The sequence below is a fragment of the Euwallacea similis genome, chromosome 29 (genome assembly GCF_039881205.1).
Source record: "Euwallacea similis isolate ESF13 chromosome 29, ESF131.1, whole genome shotgun sequence".
In the NCBI taxonomy this organism is placed as follows: Eukaryota; Metazoa; Arthropoda; class Insecta; order Coleoptera; family Curculionidae; genus Euwallacea; species Euwallacea similis.
The window spans coordinates 2005038-2025187 of record NC_089637.1 but is presented as its reverse complement, the minus strand read 5'-3'; the positions used below and the strand labels follow the sequence as shown (position 1 = coordinate 2025187).

Genomic DNA, 20150 nt, shown 5'->3' with positions numbered 1-20150 from the left:
TCAGAAATTGAGCTAATTTCGGCCCTGTAAAAATTCAAAGTTATTTATTTTGTTACCTCGTTAAGAATTCTTGATGTACGGAGATAGAGGAAAATAACTCTGGATATTATACATATTCCCTACAAATTTAGTAAAGATCAGAGGGAAAATGAGTCAATTATGACCCTGTTAAAGGTCAAATTTAATTATTTTGCTGACCCGATGAAAATCCTTGCTGAGCGATATGGATAATGATAGCTCTGACTATCCTCCATGTTATATATAAATTTCACAAAGATCGTGAAATCGTATGAATTTACCCGTTTATTTTTCTTTAATTATATACCATTTTTCATATTTGGTGAACTTTTCATGCTTTTTCAAACGTTATTTATAGATTTTTTATACTTATAACTCTACACTTTAGTAATAAACGACATTAAAGTGTTGAGTAGTAAAATAATGATTTATTAGTGGGCTAGTAGTTGACAAAAATTATAGATGTGTTTACGTTGAAGGCGAGTGTACTGAAATATTTCAAACCCCGAAATCGCAGAGATATGTATACTTTGCTGTAGCTGTCTTTGAGTATATAATTTAAATTGAAAACTTGGGAAAACTGTTTTAACTAAGTTTGGGACGCTCAAACTTTACTTTGCATATAGAACACTCACTGTATTATGCAATTTTTGAAAACTGTTTACTTAGTAAAATTAATTTATCCACATAAAATCCGTATGTCCACCTCTCCTAATTTTCGAATTACATATTACCGAAGATTAATAAAAGTACATTTTTAATGCTTTTTAAAGGGAGTTTTTGACATGACTTAAATCTCGGAAACCCAATTTTTCTCCATACATCACCCTGTATGACACTGAATATAATGAACCTACCAACCACAAGGAACAATTTATACTTTTTTTACATACAGGGTGTCAATTCGAAAATTTCCCACTTCTACTATCTTAAAACGGGATAGATTTTTAAAAAATCGCCGGAACACGTCGATTTTGTTATCCAGAGGAAAGCATTTTTATATACAATTCACTTCGCCTCTTTCAACCCTCTACCCTCCAGATCCACCCTCTAAATATCTTAAATAATAAAAGGGGTTAAGTGATATATCATTTTAAAGGACTTTTCATTCTCTACATTTTGGTAACTCATTTGTTACATTTCACTGTTGTGTTATCAAGTTAAACGCCTTTGATCATTTGAAATTCATTTTTCTTATTAATATTTGGATAGTGAGTAATAAGACTTTTTTATTCAAACACGTCTTACATTAGGAGATGGTTATAATAAATCTATTTACTAACCTATAGACTTATTGTTTGTCGAGACGACCATCAAAAGAAAGGATGCATTAATCACTGAAGCAAATATTTATCAATCTAATAAATTTCCTCGGTCCTCGAAAAGAAACAGCTATGTAAAATATGAATTTTTAATGGTTTATTTTTATTTACAATGGAATGCTGTTTCGATAAATTTTTATATTGTCTTGCATGGAAAATATTATTTACTTACTTGTGGTACTAATCAATGTTACTAAGTATTCAAATCGGTAAAAATTTATTTCGATAATTCTCGTGTTATTGTGAGCAATTTTAAAAATAGTTTACACAATTCAGCAAAGAACAAAAATGATTTTTATTTATGGGAAGCAAGAAAGATGCGCAAGAAGAACAGCGGAATTTTTTAATGAGTGAGTCATAGATACGTGTTAGACTTAATAAAGAAATTTACTGAAAGGGGTCCATAGTAAACAAGAAAAGGGCTGTTCAGTGTGTTTTAAATGAAGTTGCTCAAATAAAGATTCCGGAAACCTTTGTTGCAGAATCCAGCCATTCACTGCGTATGGTCGCAAGTCAAAGTGAAATATCACATGAAACTATACGAAAAGTATTGAAATTAAATAAATTTCATCCCTACAAAATGCAAATTCTATAGGTACTTTATGACGACGATTTTAATAGAAGAATCGAGTTTTGTGAAACCATAACTAACTTAATAATAACCAATTTTTTTAACGAACATATGCTTCGTTGATGAATATACCTTTTTTCTTAATGGTCGGGTCAATAAACAGAACTGCCGGTATTGGAGTGACGAATATTCCCACATTTTTAGAATGGGTGCTACACTGTGGCCAGAAAAAACTTATGTTTATGCTGGCGTGCTCGGAGAGGCCGTTACAGAAATTTTGTTTATTGAAGAAAATTTAACTGGAGAATTGTACTCAAAATTACTTAAAAAAGTAATTGATCTTTTAATAATAACTCATTTGGAAGATCAAGTTGGTGGAAACATCTTGCAAAAAGACCACATATATTTTCAGCAAGGTGGAGCTCCACTGCATTATTTTCGCCTAGTACGAGAATGGTCGGAACATTGATTTCCCGACAAGTAGATTGTTAAGAGGGGACCGATTGAATGGCCTTCAAGATCACCAAACTTAACGCCGTTAGATTATTTTTTATAGGGGCACATAAAATCGGTTGTTTACAAAACCCAGCCTGATAATATTAACAATTTGAAAAGAAGAATCACAGAGACAAGCAGGGTTATTCCAGAAGCGGTATTTGAAAATGTCAGGGAAGAGTTTCAAAATAGGCTTTATTATTGTTTGGAAAATAATGGAGAACATTTCGAATATCTAATAAACTAAAAGTATTGCAAATAGGAATTCCAATTTTGAATGTGTTTTTTTTTTTTAAGAACAGTAATAAGAAAATTTATTTATTTTATAATTTAAAACAACTATGCAGCAGTTTATTGCAACAATTTCGTAGTTTTAAGACATGTTTGAATAAAAAAAGTCTTAGTTGCAACGCTATCAAAACACTAATAGGAATAATGAATTTAGAATGATCAAAGACACCTAACTTCATAACGTAACAGTCAAATGTAACAAATGAGACACCAAAATGAAGAGAATGAAAGGCCCCTGAATGATGTATCACTGAACTCCATTTACCATTTAAGATATTTGAGAGACTGGCTTTAGGGTGTAGAGGGTTGAAAAAGGCGTAGTAAATTCTACATAAAAATTGTTCTCCCTCGGTAACAAAATCGACGTGTTTCAAGGATATTTTAAAAATCCAGTTTCGAGTTAATAAGGGTGGGAAGTTTTCAATTTGACACCCACTATAACATTCACTGATGTTTCACCTATGTACATCACCGTTTTTTGGTGACGTACATAAGCAATGATATATACCCCGTGGTTAGATTTTAGTATTCATTATCTTCAAGTAAGGGTTGCCCTGTATATTGAAATTTTCACTCCCTTTCTTTGTAAGAACTAGAATATAACTAATATAATAATAACACCGTTTCGCTAAATCGGTATAATCGCAATATACCAATAGAAAATCTTTCTTGCTATTTCACTAAATATCACGTTCTAAAAAGATAGATAATAAATTAGCCGATAATTGCCTCCTAGTCGTAGTACGCCTATGTGTTTTAGCCCTCAGTTTTAGTACTTAGAACTTCGCAATATTTGTAAACTCTTTCTTGGACGAATTGTCCCGTTGACCTGTACTTCGTTTACCCAGTTCTTTATTTTTGTAAACCCGATTGAAGTTCATTATTTAACAGTGAAATAAATTACAGTAAACTTGTAATAATGTGAACTATACGTAACAGAAAATCCGCGTAACGTGAACAACGCAAAAATTTGTACAGACCGCTATATAATATAAACAACTGCCCTTACCTTAAAAAATCAATATTTTGCCGTTGAGTATATCCCCAACGCAATGTCGGGGAAATACCCGACCGAGAAATATGAATTTTCAGCAAAAAAAAACGTTTTGCCTTTCGTGCATTGAGTCTCTGAGGGCGATTCGTTATTAGTGAAAGTTATTTGCTATTTGTACGTAAAAATGTCGTCTAAAAACTGAAGTATCTTACTCCTCATGAGACATTCCTTATGATTCAAGAATTAAATTACGAGGGCATGGTTAAATATTTGACAAAAAAATATGGTGTTGCTAAATATATAGCTTCTAAAATTAAATAGAAAAAAGAGATGAAGTGAGAAACACCTATTTCGGACCTGGTAAAAGGAGAACATTAAAAAGTTCTGATTTTTTAATAATGAAAAAAAATTACATATGTAAATGGTTTCTTGGACAACGAAAGAAAAATTTTATTATGAGTGGTGAAATGATTAATCAAAAAACAAAACGAATTAATTCCTAAATTAGGGAAAATATTAAACTATTTACAGCCAGTGATAGATGGTTCCACGGCTTTAAAAAGCGTTTTGGAATTCGTTTTTTTTTTTAATTTCAGAGAAAAATTGCCTTCTCAACTAGAACTTGAACATCCATTTTAAAGTCAAATAAAGAACAAAATAGAAAAGTTTGACATGACATTAGAGCAGTTTTACAATATTGATGAAACAGGGCTCTATTGGAAATTAATATATGGAATCTATAGGAAATAATCTATGGAAAACCAAACAGAACATTTGTCTCGAGGACAAAAAAAGTTGCTGCTGGAAAAAAAACGAAAAACAGAGAATAATATTTTTAGCATACACCAATGCTACTGAGACTCATAAACTAAAACCATTGGTTAGTAGTAAAACTGCCAAGTCTAGATCATTTAAAAATTTCAATTGTCCTTCTGACTATGGACACTCAAAATCAACTTGGATGACTACTACCATTTTCAAATATTAATTTCACTATTCGTTTGTATCTTAGGTATAGCTAATTTTTTCCATTTTAAATACCATTTCGTTTTCATCTTAAATTATATAAAATTATTCACATATGTACATAATACATAATCTCGAAAAAATTATTTCATTTGGTTGGCGCCTTTCTGGATATTTAATTTTAGACAATGAAAAAGATATAAATGGCAGTTAACAAATAAGTTAATAGTATTTAACTGTTAAAATAAAATTTAAATGCTCCATTGGAATTCTCTTGACAAATTGCAAAAACTAAGAGCACATCACAATATTCATAGTTTTAAAATTGTTGATTATCATTCATATTTACTCCCATAATAGAAATACAAATGCAACTTTGACACAACTGCAATATTAAATTGTCATAGCCGCAAATGTCAATAGATAGGTTAAGTATTCTATTGTTTTAAATATGGTTGACTTTTGATAATCGCACACTATATTAATGCCCACTTTCAGAAAATGTCAATTTGTAACATTATTATTTGAAATAACCATATTGAGTTTTGTATTTTTGGAATGGGGAAAATTAGGGGAGTCAGAATAGGTAAAAATATACAGGATGTTCTGTTTAAAAAAACATAAGTTTAGTCTATATCTCAAAAACTATAAATAAAATCTGAGTACGCCACTGAATTCTACGTAAAAATTTCTATTTGACGCCGTTTTTACATTTTCAATAACTTGGCGCATATTCAAACTGTAGAGGGGGTCTCAAAATACAAATATTTTCAAAAATTCCCTGTAGTGCAAAAACTAAGATAGCTGGATCAATTCTGTCAACATCACCATTAGTTTCACTAAAAAGTGACCAAAGTTCGCGAAAACCACATCTCTCTATCTTTGCTAATAACCGAGACATTCCACGATTACCACAAAATTGGGACACCCTGTACTTGTAGGTTAAATTGTTTCTAAAGAAAAATGGTCTCCCTATAGAAGCTCTCCTTTTACTGGATAACGCGCCATCTCATCCACTCGAAGATGAATTAAAAAGCGACGATAGGTTCATTCAAGCAAGCATTGTATCTTCTCCTTAATATTACATCTCTCATACAACCAATGGACCAAAACGTTATTGGATTAACGAAATTATATTACAGGAACAGTCTTCTATCTACTGTAACACATGAATGTTTCCGATACCTTAATAAAATTGATTATAAAAGTCGCAGTTCTCAACTTAATGGCAGCTTGGATCACGTTAATCCAGAAACTAACTTAAAAAGCGTTGGAAGATTTTTTAAATGAAGTTCTTTCAAACTTATCTGATGATGAAGACGCAAAGTACCACTCGCAATTTTGAAACGCCAGTGGGATAACGAGAACTCAGTATCCAATTCGCCTGAACTTTTACAGACCAAACGGAGTGGCACCACAGATAGCTCCTTCTGGTTCTAAAATTGATCTTAATTTATATGTTTTATTTTATGAATCTGATATATTGGAGTGAAATGAATGTGATAATGAATTTGGAGATGACGGTATTGAAAAATGTTCAATTAATGAAGAAGCAGTACAAAATCCTGCACTCTGCAATAAAATTTCATTGGATAGTGTTATAAACGCTTTAAATCTAGTCGCTCAACGGGCAGAAGAGAGTGATATTGACTACATCGATCTACTTGTTAAAAAAAAATGAGGCATTACGCCATCATCAAACAAATAAGAAATCCTCATAAACGAACAAAAATTTCGGATTTTTTTTTCACAAAAAGTAACTTTTTTTGTGTTAATGTTTTGTTTCTTACTGTTGTTTAGTTTAATAAGTTCTTTATGTTTATGTTGATATTTATAAATGATTATTACCTTTCACATACTTTCACATTCTATAACTTGCATAAATCGTTAACGTTAACAATTTCGGTTTTTTTCGGTTCACACTATCGCGAATCTAATGTATTTCCTAAGTTGTTCTTAAGGTTGTTGGTTCAAGATTCATTGCATATGAATATTAATTTTTTTATGGCATTGTTTTTTTCCGTGAGAAATAAAAATCTCTCCATTGCGAATCATTTGATGGAAGTCTATCCTAAAAATCCACAATCAAACACAAGATTATTAGAGAAACATGTAATGAATCTAAAAAATTAGAAAGCTTTGAAGAATCGTGACCCAAGTATTACTTACATATTTGATAAATATATTAAATCGAGAAAGTTGCAGTACTAGAAAATGCTACTTAGAAAATGTATTCGACTTTCTGAAAACAACTCAAAAACAAAAAAATTTGAAAGAATTTTGAAAACGGCATTGAACTGGTTTTTAATTCATTTTAACTTTACCTATCTATTCACATTTCTAGCTCTTATTGTTTCCAAGATATTCATACTGGTAGGTCCAATCCGAGTTACACTGTGTAGTATGTAATTTCTCAAACTTAATTTACCAAAATTTTCGAAAAAATTTTAGAGAAATTTTTTTTTTGTAAATTCCCAATAAATCAGTTTCCTAAGTGCGCTGATTCGCTGAAACGTTTTTAAATCGTTTATAATAAGTAATTAGAAAATGTCACTGTTCAAAGTGCGCTGTAATCAGAAGCGACATGTAAATTTTCCGTTATTTTATAGTGAAAAGGGTAATTTAGAGGATGTTCATTTCTAGAGCTCTAGGGATCTTGATAACTATAAAATTGGGTCGAAGTTGCACAATTTGAAGTTCAAAAACATGCCATTTCAAAGGTTTAAAAATGTCAATGACTTTCGGAGGTATTCGACAAAAACTAAACTAAAGAAGAAATAAAAACTTATTTACAAAATTTAAATTTTTTTACAATATTTCCGAAAGTAATCAGAACTTTTCAAGTTGCAAAACGGCATATTTTTAATCTCCAAGTCGCGTAATTTTGATGCAATTTAACTGACCTCGTATCATTCTGATTACCGAAATCCCCATGGTCCTGATGTAGAAACGGCCACCCTGTATATATACTATATATATCTATGATTTACAGATATTTTATGAAAAATTCGTGAATCTCCGTTCAAACTTGATGTTAATTTTTAACGGCTGCATCCCTCACCTATGCCACCGCTGACGTCAGGGCGTCGCGTGCTAAATGGCCACCACTTTGAGCGGAGGGACGCCGTGCGTCGCGACGGCGGCAGTAGCGCACCAGACGCCACTTCTCACGCCTCGTCGAATATCTCTTACTCTTCGTAGACGACGATTTTCCCGGATTTTTTCGTGGGGGTCCCATCATGGCCCAGTATGCGAAACGCGTGTGCGGCGATTACTTCAGGTCCCAATGAAAAAGTCCTGTCACGCGTCCACGATTCACTTTCTTTGACTTAATCATCGCGTTATACAATAATTAAATTAAACAATCGTGCTTGATGTGTGTATTATTATGACATAACAAAACGGAAGTTTTATTGGTCAAGAGGATGACGAAGAGGCATAAGGAGTTGCAGTTAGTTAAAGTCTATTATTGAGTGATGTTTTCCGGCAATTTGACAATGAATGAGTCGACGTTGTTGGGCCGTCTGGGTCTGGACGCACTTTCCGTGCAGGAGCTGGAAAGAAACATAAGATCGGTGGCCACCAGTGAGTAAGAGCGGGACACCCACTTTTCGAATTTGTTTTTAGGTCGTTTATTTTTGTGTGGTGATGGATGGGTTCGGGTTGGCGATGATAACAATGAGGTTTTTTTGAGTGTGGCAGCCAACTTAACACAATGTTTCAAGAAATACCTTTTTAGCTCCATCAGAACATTTTTCTAATGAGAAATCCACACAAAACTATTTTTCTCGTAGTGACAAGTTTACGGCTTACTTGAGCAAATTGACCGCAGAATAAGACTGAAAGTCGTTAAAACATTTTCGCAAAGTTTAAAACTCTAAAATTAAATTTTTTCATACATTATTAAGGTTAATTTATCTCTGGAAATCTTTGCGTACCCATTTTTCTTCGTTTTCACGTATTTTTTTTATTCACGTTTAAATATTAAGAATAAGAGCACGTCTTTTAACAGGGTCCTCTTTATGCTCTGGAAACTCAATTTTTTTTCATAGAATACTCTGTATATTATTAAAAATTACGAAGGTACCGATCACAAGACACCATTCTGTAATAGACTTTTCTATAGCTATAACAGTTTTCTAATAATAAGAGTGATCGTGAGCCACAATCGCAAAATTTATCCAAAAGAACTTGTATCTCTAAACTTTTTCCAACTATTTTCAATTAAATTTTCCTATGTACTGCCAGTGATTTATAAATACTATCAATTTATTAAAAACTATACTAACAAACTAGATGAGAGTTAATTTCGTTCAAAACCGAATAATGATAAACTAAAAATTCTGATTATGGATCAAGAAGAAGAACTCTCGTCCAAATACTAGAGGATCCAGGGACTAGTACCAGACGTATCTCTAAAGCGACGGAGGTCAACAAATCATCAATTTCTACGGAAAGAGAACGAGTTTCCATATAATTTTTTACGCTTGTTCAAAATTTGTTGCTAAAGGATTTTCAATTCAGAATTGATTTCTACAATTTGTTACCCTAAAAGCAACATCATGACCCTTTGTTTTTTAATTAAATATTATTAACCGACGAGGTAACATTAGAAAGGCAAGGTATACGTATGTCATTTAAGAAACAACCACAGGACAGAAAATCCTTATTTAATGAGAAAATCTCAGTTTCTACATAAATTTTCAATTAAATTGTGGTGCGAGATTTTGAGAAATTTGATTTTGAAACCAATTAAATTTCCTATAAAACTGAATGGGAAATGACATTTTGGAGGATGTTCCTCCAGCCTTAAGACAATGTTTTTGACATTGGCTGCTCAGTACCCTATACATGTAAGAGAGCAGAAGGGAAGGGAGGGTACAAAACTACATACCTAACAGCAAAAAGGAGTTATAAGATAACATCCAACAAAGTGTATTACAACCAGCAACAAAAGCAACTTTTGTATAGGACAAATTTAGCTGAATAGTTCTATTTTCTAATTAGCTAGCACGCTTATTTATTTAAAACAATATTTCTGGGACACTCGGTATGTTATGCAATGTCCCAAACTCCCTACCAGCAGCGGATCTATGGATAGTCTTCGGTGTAAAGCAAATTTGTTCATGTGGAATGTGAGTTTCGACCTACTTACTTATAGTACTCAATTAGTGGTGTTTCACAACAATATTTTAAGACACGGCAATTTTCCAAGATTATTTCTCTAATTCATTTTTCTTTTAATCCTGGCTATTTTCTCAAAATTTCAAAAATTTTGAACATTTGTTTGTTGAACCTACTTTTTACTTGTAAATTGTATGCTGCACGGCCCTATTTTTAATGAACTGAAATATATGTTTTTTAAATTACAGAAAATTCTTGCAAGGCTTACTGTACAAAAATCATCGACGTGTCATAGTGTTTTTAAACCAATTTTTTTTATTATTTCATAAAGTTCTATTTTGTTAGACATATTTCTTAATTAAAAATTGCGTTCAGTCCAGTACGCCTCTGAATTATATTATACCAATAGGAATTTTTTGCCAATTATAGATAACTTTTACAACACTCAGTAGGAGCTAAGCCATTGGTGTATATTATTACAGCATTTTAAAATCCAGGAATTTTCCATGCGTATACAGTGTAGCAATTTCAAAACTTTGGATTGCCTATAACTCTGAACATTGAATTTTTTTTATATTCATGAACTAATTCAACAAACAATGGATGTGACAATAATAAAATGAAAACTAGTATAATAGTGGTTGCAAGTTTCTACGTGTACCCATAAGGGGGGTAGTTACTCTAACTCTACAAGTTTAATTTGCAATACCTATCATTTGATTTTTTTAAAGGTCTTTATAAACTGCGTATAAAAAAAGTTTCAATTAAAAAATCCAATTTTTAAACAGTTACAGTATTTTTAAAAGAGAAATATCATATTTAAAAAATATTTACAAAAACTGTTCGAAATATTCACCGTTTTTTTCTAAACAAAAAAATAATCAGAACTCGACTTCTTTTCCCGCGTTTTCAAATGTTTTAGGGGTAATGCATTGACATACTTCGGTTATTCGATGCTGTAAATATTGCAAATTGGTTGGTTTGATTTTGCAAACGAATGATATGACCTGGTTCCAAAAAAAATCATGTGGTGTTATATCCGGTGATCGCGGTGGTCACTTTATTGCTCCCCTGTGACCAATCCATCTTTCAATATTGATCTAGCCACTGTCTTGTTTGTAGGGCGTAATATGATGGAGCACCATATAGTAGAAGATGTAGAAGATTGTTATCTATTTTGCAGGTCTTTATGGATTTGATTTTCCAAGGCTTGAACAATTTGAGGTTCAATTGTGTTTTCAAACAAGTCAAAACAAATATTATAAAGTTTTCGTTACAAAACAAGACTAACAATTTTATTCCCTAGAATACCAGCCCAAACATTAATTTTTTAAGGATATTGAGAATGATTATCTCGTACAAGAGGATTTTCATTATCACAATAACGACAATTTTCTTTATTAACATTTCTGTTTAAATAACATTTACATTTATCAGTGAAACAAATGTTTTTTAGAATGTCAGGATATCCCTGAATGTTCTCAATTATTTCTTCACAAAACTGAATTCGTCTATCGATATTATTATCACCTAGTTCTTGAAGAATACATGTTTTGTAAGGAAAAAAATTGTTTGGTTTTAAAACTTTCCGAGCCTATTCATGAGGGACCCCTGTTAGTTCCGAAACCTTATGAAGCGACGTTGTTGGATACATGGTGGCTTGGCTTAAAATTTCAAGTTGAGATGCTTCATTCAAAATTCTGAGCTGCTCTGTCTTAGTATTTTGTATCGATCCAGTGGCTTTAAATTTCTGCACAAGAAATCGTACGTAAACATCGCTAACATTTTTACCTCAGTTTTCCTAATACCTGTTCATAAAGAATTGAACGAGTTGAAATAATAAATTATTTCAACTCGTTCAATAATTGTGTACACCATTTTTAGAATTTTTTTTCGACGCAACACCAGTATTAGAACAGTATTCGTCAATAGCAATATTCAAACTAGCAGTAAATTAATTAAGTTGTATTTAAAAAATGGGTAACCATAATAGATAAGAGAAAAAGCACAAAAAACTTGTTTTGATAAAACATTTTTAACAGTTTTTGTGAATACATATTTTTTACGTATGATATTTCTGTCTTAAAAGTGCTGTAATTTCTCAAAAATTGATTTTTTTAAATTGAAACTAGTTTTTTATATGCAGTTTACGAAGACCTTTAAAATAAGATATTACATGATAATTGCAATTTCAGGTTTTAGAATTGGGGTGGTTACCCCCTTAGGGATACACTTAGAAACCTACAACCACTATTAAACTTGTCTCCTCTCTATTCTACCGAAACGGTTTTTGAATTTTTTTTTCAGTCTTTAGAGTTATCGGCAACCCAAAGTTTTGAAATTGACACACTGTATATCTTCCAAATAAGTTCTTTCTTGTTGCCAATTGCTTGCGTGAAGGATGTGCTTTGTACTCCCCTATTTTCACTGATTTTAAATACATACTTATCAAAATACATAGAACAGTGCTCAATACTCAATATAGAGTCTAGCAGGATTCTCTTTAAGTCCTGGAAATTGGATTTTTTTTCTACAGATTACCCAGTATGGTATTAAATATTATGATGCCAATCACAAGGAACATTTACTTAATCCCCTTTCTTACAGCTGCCTTTTTTTTTATCGGTTTTTGCACTAATTGACTCCTCATTAGCTAATTAATACTTCACAATTTTTTCAAAACCATTTCCCTAACGTTTAGGACGCTAAAACTCTACTTTTCCATATAGTCAGTTATTGATTCTTTATAACTATAACATCAATATTTTCGATGGCATGTTTATTAGATTCGCTTTTATATGCACTATTATTACAACAGATGTATTTGTATTCCTAGCACGCATCGCTGTTATCTACTCGTATAATCCACACCAATGTGTTCGCCTTATTGGCTCATCGTATCATTATTGTGATATAAAAATAAAGAAATAATAGCCCATTAAAGCCAGTTATAGCTGTACTAATTTAGCAAAACATATTAGAACTAAGGTCAATACACGGAACTCACTTGTCCCCTTTTTAATAGTGGTTGTTATCGAAATCAATCAACAACATAGACATCTATTTCATTTGAAAAAAAACAATTTTTCAACAAACTTACATGAAAAAAATCATTTGTTTAAAAATCTATATTCATTGAAGCGGCATAATACGACGCAAAAATTAACAAAACAAATTAATACATGGTATATTAAAATTATCTGATTTTTAATAGAGGACATGTGGTAAATTAAATTCTCATAGATAATAACAGAATGGAAGCTATTATACAGGGTGACGCATCTAAAACAAAACAGAGGCATTTTCAGGTATTAGAAAATTTATTTTCGAAAGATGCTCAGACACGGAAACTTTATATTCCAGGGGAGCACATTATGAACGTATAATTGCTTCTTTCACATCAACTTCTTATCCGGGTTGAGTAAAACTCCTAAAATCTTAAATGGAAAGTAGGGTCAAGTAATATCTTATTTGAAAAGTCTTTCAATTTCCGTTATAATGATCGTCAATTTGACTAACTTTGATTCAGCAATTTTCGAGAAATTTGATCAAAAGATGTATTATCTGATATGAATTAATAATGTGAAATTGGTAGCAACTGAGGTAAAAATATAATAACATAAAGCAGGTACTTTTTACTTTAAAAAATTTTGATAATTTCAACTACTTGAGAGAGTTAAACTCATTCCCAAAAGAAATTAATTTGAAGTACTGAATTATTTAACGAGTGATAGATTATTCATTTATTAATGCAAGACAATTTAAAAAAAAAACACACATCCAATATTTATTTACGAATTAATTAGTTAGTTAAATGTTCGAAGTGGCGAACACTAGTTTCTAAACAGTAATACAAGTTTTAGTCAAATCGCTGTCGCACATTTTGGAGCATTTGAGGATTTATTTGACGGTATTAATTCATTAATCTTTGGTGAAGGTCTTCTAAAGAGTTCGGTTGAGTTACATAGCTTTTGCTTTTTAAGTGACCCCTCAGAGAAAAATCCAAAGATGATAAATCTGGCGATCACAGGGGCCACTCAGTAGCGTCTCTCCTACCAATCCAACGATCTGGAAACCGTTCATTTAAATAATCTCGGATACATAATGCGTAATGGGGAGGGGCACCATCCTGCTGAAATATCAACTAATCCTCAATGTAATTTTCATTATTTTCATATAATTCTATTAATGACGGATCAATTGCATATTGTAATAATTATAAATACAGTGAGATTTCCGAGTAAGAAAAAAGGACCAACAAGATGATCGCCAGAGATGCTAACCCAAACATTTAATTTTTGTGGATACTGGATATGTACTTCATGAAAAATTCTGGGATTTTCGTCAGGCAAATATTAACGGTTATGCCGATTGACCGCACGGTTTAGAAAAAAACGAACATTTATCAGAACAGCAAATATTAAATAGATCATTATTATTTCCAATTGCTCATTCACTTATAAGTTCGTAAAATTACAAACGGCGGTCACAATCATCTTCGTTCAATTCTTGTAATAAGTGGATCTTACACGGATGAAAATGATGGGCATTTAATATTCTCAATAAAAATAATAGCGCGTCGACTGACTTCAGTTACAGTAACCAATTGACGAATACTTAATGTACCTTAATGTACCTTAATGTACCAGATGAACCTGTCCTAAAACCGTGACATTGATTTCTTCATTTCTGGGAGGGTTTCCATCATTCCTTTTTTTATTAGCCACAGAGCTGATCTGACGAAATTTGTGAACTAATTCTAAAACGTACTTGCGTTGCACTTGATTATCTTTATGATTCTAGTTGAACAGTTGGGCTGTCCGGTTATTACACTGATGATTTTTAAAAAACAATTGTATGATTTCTACTCTCTCTGCAATTGAATTAATCATTTTTGATTTGCAAAATATAAACAGAATTATGCATGTAGTCTAAGACGCATTTATTTTGTGAGTGTGTGCCAAAAAAGTTTTTTTTTCTTCTTATTTTGTAAAAATATTCAAAATATAAAAACGATGCATTATCTCTATTGTGTATCTTTACAGAATTTTTTTTATCAGAATAAAAAAGGAGTCAAAAGTACCGGTTTTATGTTATTTTCATTTCAGTTGTTGCCAATTTCACATTATTAATTTATATCAGACGATACATCTTTTGATCAAATTTCTCGAAAACTGCTGAATCAAAATTAGTCAAATTGGGGATCATTATAACGAGAATCGAAAGACCTTTCAAATAAAGTACTACTTGACCCCAGTTTCCATTTAAGATTTTAGGGGTTTAACTAACCCCGACTAGGGGGTTGATATGAAAGAAGCGAGTATACGTTCCTAATGTGTTCTCCTGGAATATAAAGTTTACGCGTCTGAGAATTTTTCGAAAATAAATTTTCAAATATCTGAAAATGTCTATTTTGTTTTCGATGCGCCACCCTGTATATTTGTCCCTCAATATAGGCAACCCAACATTATAAACCCTGGCCAATTTTATCGTAATAAAATTTCTGTAAATAACTACGAGTAAAAAATTCTATAAATGTCTCACAAATACATACTTTTTGATTCATGAAAATCTCCTCCGAATATAACTCGTGCATCGAAAATTATGGATAAATTTTAGAACATGCATTCCTGCAATCTGGATCAGAGAAAAGCCATCGCGCACTACGCGAACTCGTGCTTTCTCCACCCTAAATTGCATTCATACATATTGCCTTCAAATCTTATATTGTGTGTATAATACACACAGTGTGACCCAGTTAAAATGGAAATACCCTTGTAACTTTTATATTTATTACTAGATTTCAAAGAACCAAGGGTCAAAAATAGAGAATAAAAAGTTCTATTTATACTGTAAAAATTGTTTTCTAATTCACTCCACTAAGATCTACTTATTTTCTATGTAAAAAATCGAAAAAAAGAATTGGAGTGTTTTTTAGAAAAAATAAGCACGCCACTGAATTCAGGTTTCTTTAAATACCAAATTTCATGAAAAAATAACAATTATTAACCATTTCAGGGAAGTTTATTTTCAGTTACAAACAATACTATTTTATCAAGATAGCTATAAAAACAAATTCATACGAATTAAATTGAATGATAAATGTAAAATTAATTCAATCTGTTTGTCAGAATTAATGTAATTGGTGTTTTTTTTGTGTATTTTATACAAATCTGTGTTGCATGTAAAAGTCTCACATAAAATAGTTATGGAACATTAATTAAATTTAGAGCATAAAGTTGAAATTGCCCGTCTAGTAGGAGATAATGTTCGTTCAACGAGAGAAGCAACAAGAGAATTTAACAGTAGACACCCAGAAAGACAGACTATAAGTAGTAGTAATGTTTTTAAAATCAATAAGCTGTTTAATCAGACTGGTATAGTTTTAAGGTATTTAAGAAGAAATAATCCACGTAAACGAAAAATACGAAAAGAAGAAATAATTCTGAATTATTTTCATAATAATCCTCGAAATAATTGAACATAACAAAGGAATTCGTGAGAAGATGTTTGAAAATTATTAAGAAGAAACCTTACAAGCCAAAATTTTTACATACTTAACAACCAGGGAATAGTGAAAAAAGACTAGTTTTGTTTATGGACACAGGGCAAATAATTTCATAATGTCAATTTTTTAAAACAGATAATGTTTACTAATGAAGCAACCTTTACAACTAATGGAGTAGTTTCATCACAAAACCTTCGACATTAGCCTGAAAATAATCCAGAACGGATTACTAACTGTAAAAGCCAATATCCACGAAAAGTAAACGTGAGGTGCAGTATTCAAAACGATATTTTCATAGGATCTTCCTTTTTGGATAAAAATTTAAAAGGGTCCAAATATCGCAATTTTTTCAGTAAAAAGTGATGAATGCTTTGGACAGTTTACCACTTGCTATTTTAAAAAACCTTTATTTTCAATTAGATTGCAGTCGTGCTCATAATTCCACTTTTGAGAGGCAATATTTAAATTTGCATTTCGAAAATAAATGGATAGACCGCAATAGTTCATTAATCGAATGACCTCTTAGATCTCCCGATTTTACGTCCTTCGACTTTTTTCAGTGAAGCACGATAAAAAATAAAGTACATAAATCGCATCCTCACGAAGTTGAAGATCTTTGAACCCGCATACGCCAAGTTTGTAAGGAAGTAATTGCACAGTAATTGAAAAATCTTCAAAAGAACATTTTAATAAAATACAGTAAATGTATTGAATTAAAGAGTGGACTAGTGAAAGTTTCCAAGATTTAGTTCATTAGTTTAATTATTTTATTTTTTATTTTTTTTATGACTATCTTGATAAAATAATATTATTTGCAACTATAAAATGAACTTCTCTGAAATGGTTAACAATTGTTGTTTTTTCATGAAATTTGGAAAATACCCATTTTAAAGAAAACTTAAAAAAGAAAGAAAAGAAAAGAAAAAAGAAATTGTTTTCTAACTCACTCGACCAAGGCCTACTATTACTTGTTTTCTATGTCAAAAATCGAATGAATCGGAAATAAGCTGGTTGCGATGATAATACTAAAAAACTATCACGTTGTTAAGATAAATTAAAAAAACTGTTTTTTTAATGGATCATTCTGCCTATTTATAAACAAAATCAAAATTAGCTTAATTTTCTACAAAAAACTTTAGTATTTTTTTAAATAAAATTAATATGTTTTAACATATAAAACTATTTTTATTTCTAATGGTACATGTGACAAATCAATCAAATTAATTACAAAAAAAAGATAAAGATATTTAAATAAGGTATTCAAAAATGCCCTCTTATTGTTGTATGCATTTTTAAGCACTTCTTTTTACGGTATTCCAAACTTTTAAAATGTGTCGACCATCTAAACTGCGGAGTACTTGACGTATTTTCTGTTTAAGTTTTTCCACGTTTTGATAATTTTCCCGATACATAACTTTGATAATACTCAAAACTATTTTTACACTATTATAATACAAAAAAAATCTGAAGAATTAATATCAGGGAATCATGCAGGAAAACGTATAGAACCGTGGGTAGCTATAATTCTATCACCAAAATAATGATGTATTAATGGATAAATTTCTTTCATACTATGATCTGGAGTGCCGTTTTGTTGAAAGAATAGTGTGCTTTAGATTTGACAGTTTATCAAACTAATGCATTATATTTGACATTTTCGACTTTTAGTCACTCAGCGCTTGCTAGATAAAATTAATTTGATTGATTGTCGCTTGTACAATTAGAAATAAAAATAGCTCAATATCTTAAAAAATATTCATTTTAGAAAAAAAAGCTACTGAAGCTTTTTGCATAAAATTGAAGTAGTTTTAATTTCGTTTATAAATGTACATAATGTTTCGTTTTAAAAAAATGTTTTTTTAGAATTATCTTGACAACGCTATTCTCAACTGTTTTTCTAGTAACACTGTCTCAACCAGCCCAAGAGAACACAACTCTAGGGTTCTATTTCTACTAATAACAAAGTTAACAATGGTGCGCACTTATTTTGATACACCCTGTCTATAGTATATTATATATATATGTAAGAAAAAATATTCCTTTCTTCGGAAAATAAAAAAAACACAAATTTACGCAAGACTTCTTTATTCGACCAAGATTGGGAATAGAATGCTCTCCCCCCCCCCATACAAGGTGTCGGAGTCATCCCTGCTCATCTGTTTATCTTCAAAAAAATAATCGCTAAACCTTCCACATTCTTCCCACGCTTACATCCCTTAGTCATTCTCTTCACACCCCCATATGATAAACAGACCCTCTTTATCTTTTAAGGCAACGATCTACTTTAACTAGTACAAGTTTAGTCAATCTCCAGTGGGATACTCATAGGTGTCTGTGACATACCACATATGCCTAAGGATAAGACATAGCATCCTTGTAAGATAACATGTTTATTGCTTTTGCATTAAATGAATTAATAACCAACCCCATATCACTTTCTTTATGAAAGCTCACATATACATATAAGTTTATAATAACCTCATAAAGATATTCCAGTTCATTTGAAGACAAAAATACTGTTCTGCAACGCGCCAAACATTACCATATATAGAGACCCGGCACGCGAGCTTTTTTCCCATTTCCTCATCATTAACATGGATGGAGAATAATACCGGAGGCCTGGTCAAGTCCTTGGAATTCCGGTCAAGGAGACAGACGTGACCTAATTCCTCGCTTTGCAGCTATTTAGGGCCTAATCACATCCAAAAATAGCTGCTTTGGCTGATATTTTCCGATGGCTATTGATGCAAATTTTCAATTTCTAATACGATATCATACTGTGAGAAAAAAGCATTTGGAAACTCGCTCGACGGTGAATTTAGATACAAAAGTCCTCATACGTCACGGTTTCATAGCAGTCCATTACATAGAAAAGCAGGAAATTTGTCTTGCCAATGACGCTATTGGTTTATGTGTTAAATCCCCCGTACATAATCAATGTAATCGATGTATTGGACGGCATTCAACGTAAATAATCGTTCAATCAGGGAGGTGAAACCGAGCCAAAACCGTTTTTTGTTTGTTTTTTTCTGACTCTCACTTTCTCTCTCTTTCTCTTTCTTTTTCTGTGTTTATGTGTATATAATGTTTTTACAAAATTGTATTTTTTTTTTTTAATTTCTAAATCAATATTGACAAAACTCCCAAGGTTGAATGGCGTCACATATATCGTGTCTTTCGAAGGTAAGGCTATGATAAAAGTCTGGGCAGAGTAATCGCACCATCTTTAAGCTGTTAGTAAACTACACTTTAAGCAGCAATTAGCAAGGGATGGATGCACAGCTCCGGCTTTACTCAAGACTTTTCTCCACGTCCATTACGGCGCTATCGCTAATTGATTTTTTCGCACAAAATAGGAAATTTTCGAATAATTAATCCTCAAAGTTGAAAATATATTTTATCGTTATAAAACCATTTTAACGCCAATTTAACACATTTTAAATACATTATTGTGGTTATATCGAATCTTTTGATGCTTGGAACCATGCCGGAAAGTTATAGTTTTTTTGATGTCGTGGATGTTTTGCTACCAATGATCAATGGACACAGGCTGTTTGGATAATAAATGTCCGAATAGTGGCTCAATTAACGGGAAGCTGTCTTATTTCTGTAAATGTTTATAGGATTTAGAAAGGCTTTTGTTCATTCGTTGGCTGCTATAGATCAGAACAAAGGTGCGGTTGATGTAACTCTGCAGATTTGTCACTCTGACAAAAATTTTGTCTGGCACCAAAGTGGCATTCCAATCGTGCTTGATTTTATGGCAATTAAAACGTACATTATGTATCGTTTCTCGCTAGGAAGTTGTGCCTTGAATTGTGGAATGGTGACAATAATAGAATAATGTAAACCGGCGAAATT

The 20150-nt window shown here is 31.6% G+C and overlaps 1 protein-coding gene across 1 annotated transcript in view; it reads left to right on the top strand.

Moving 5' to 3' along the window:
* Positions 1–7818: 7818 nt before the first annotated feature.
* Positions 7819–20150, top strand: part of LOC136417673 (uncharacterized) — a 52514-nt gene continuing 40182 nt past the window's right edge. The window contains exon 1 of the mRNA XM_066403484.1: positions 7819–8242. Coding sequence (XP_066259581.1) covers positions 8134–8242 — 109 coding nt within the window. The 5' untranslated portion in view covers positions 7819–8133. The remainder of the gene's footprint in view (positions 8243–20150) is intronic.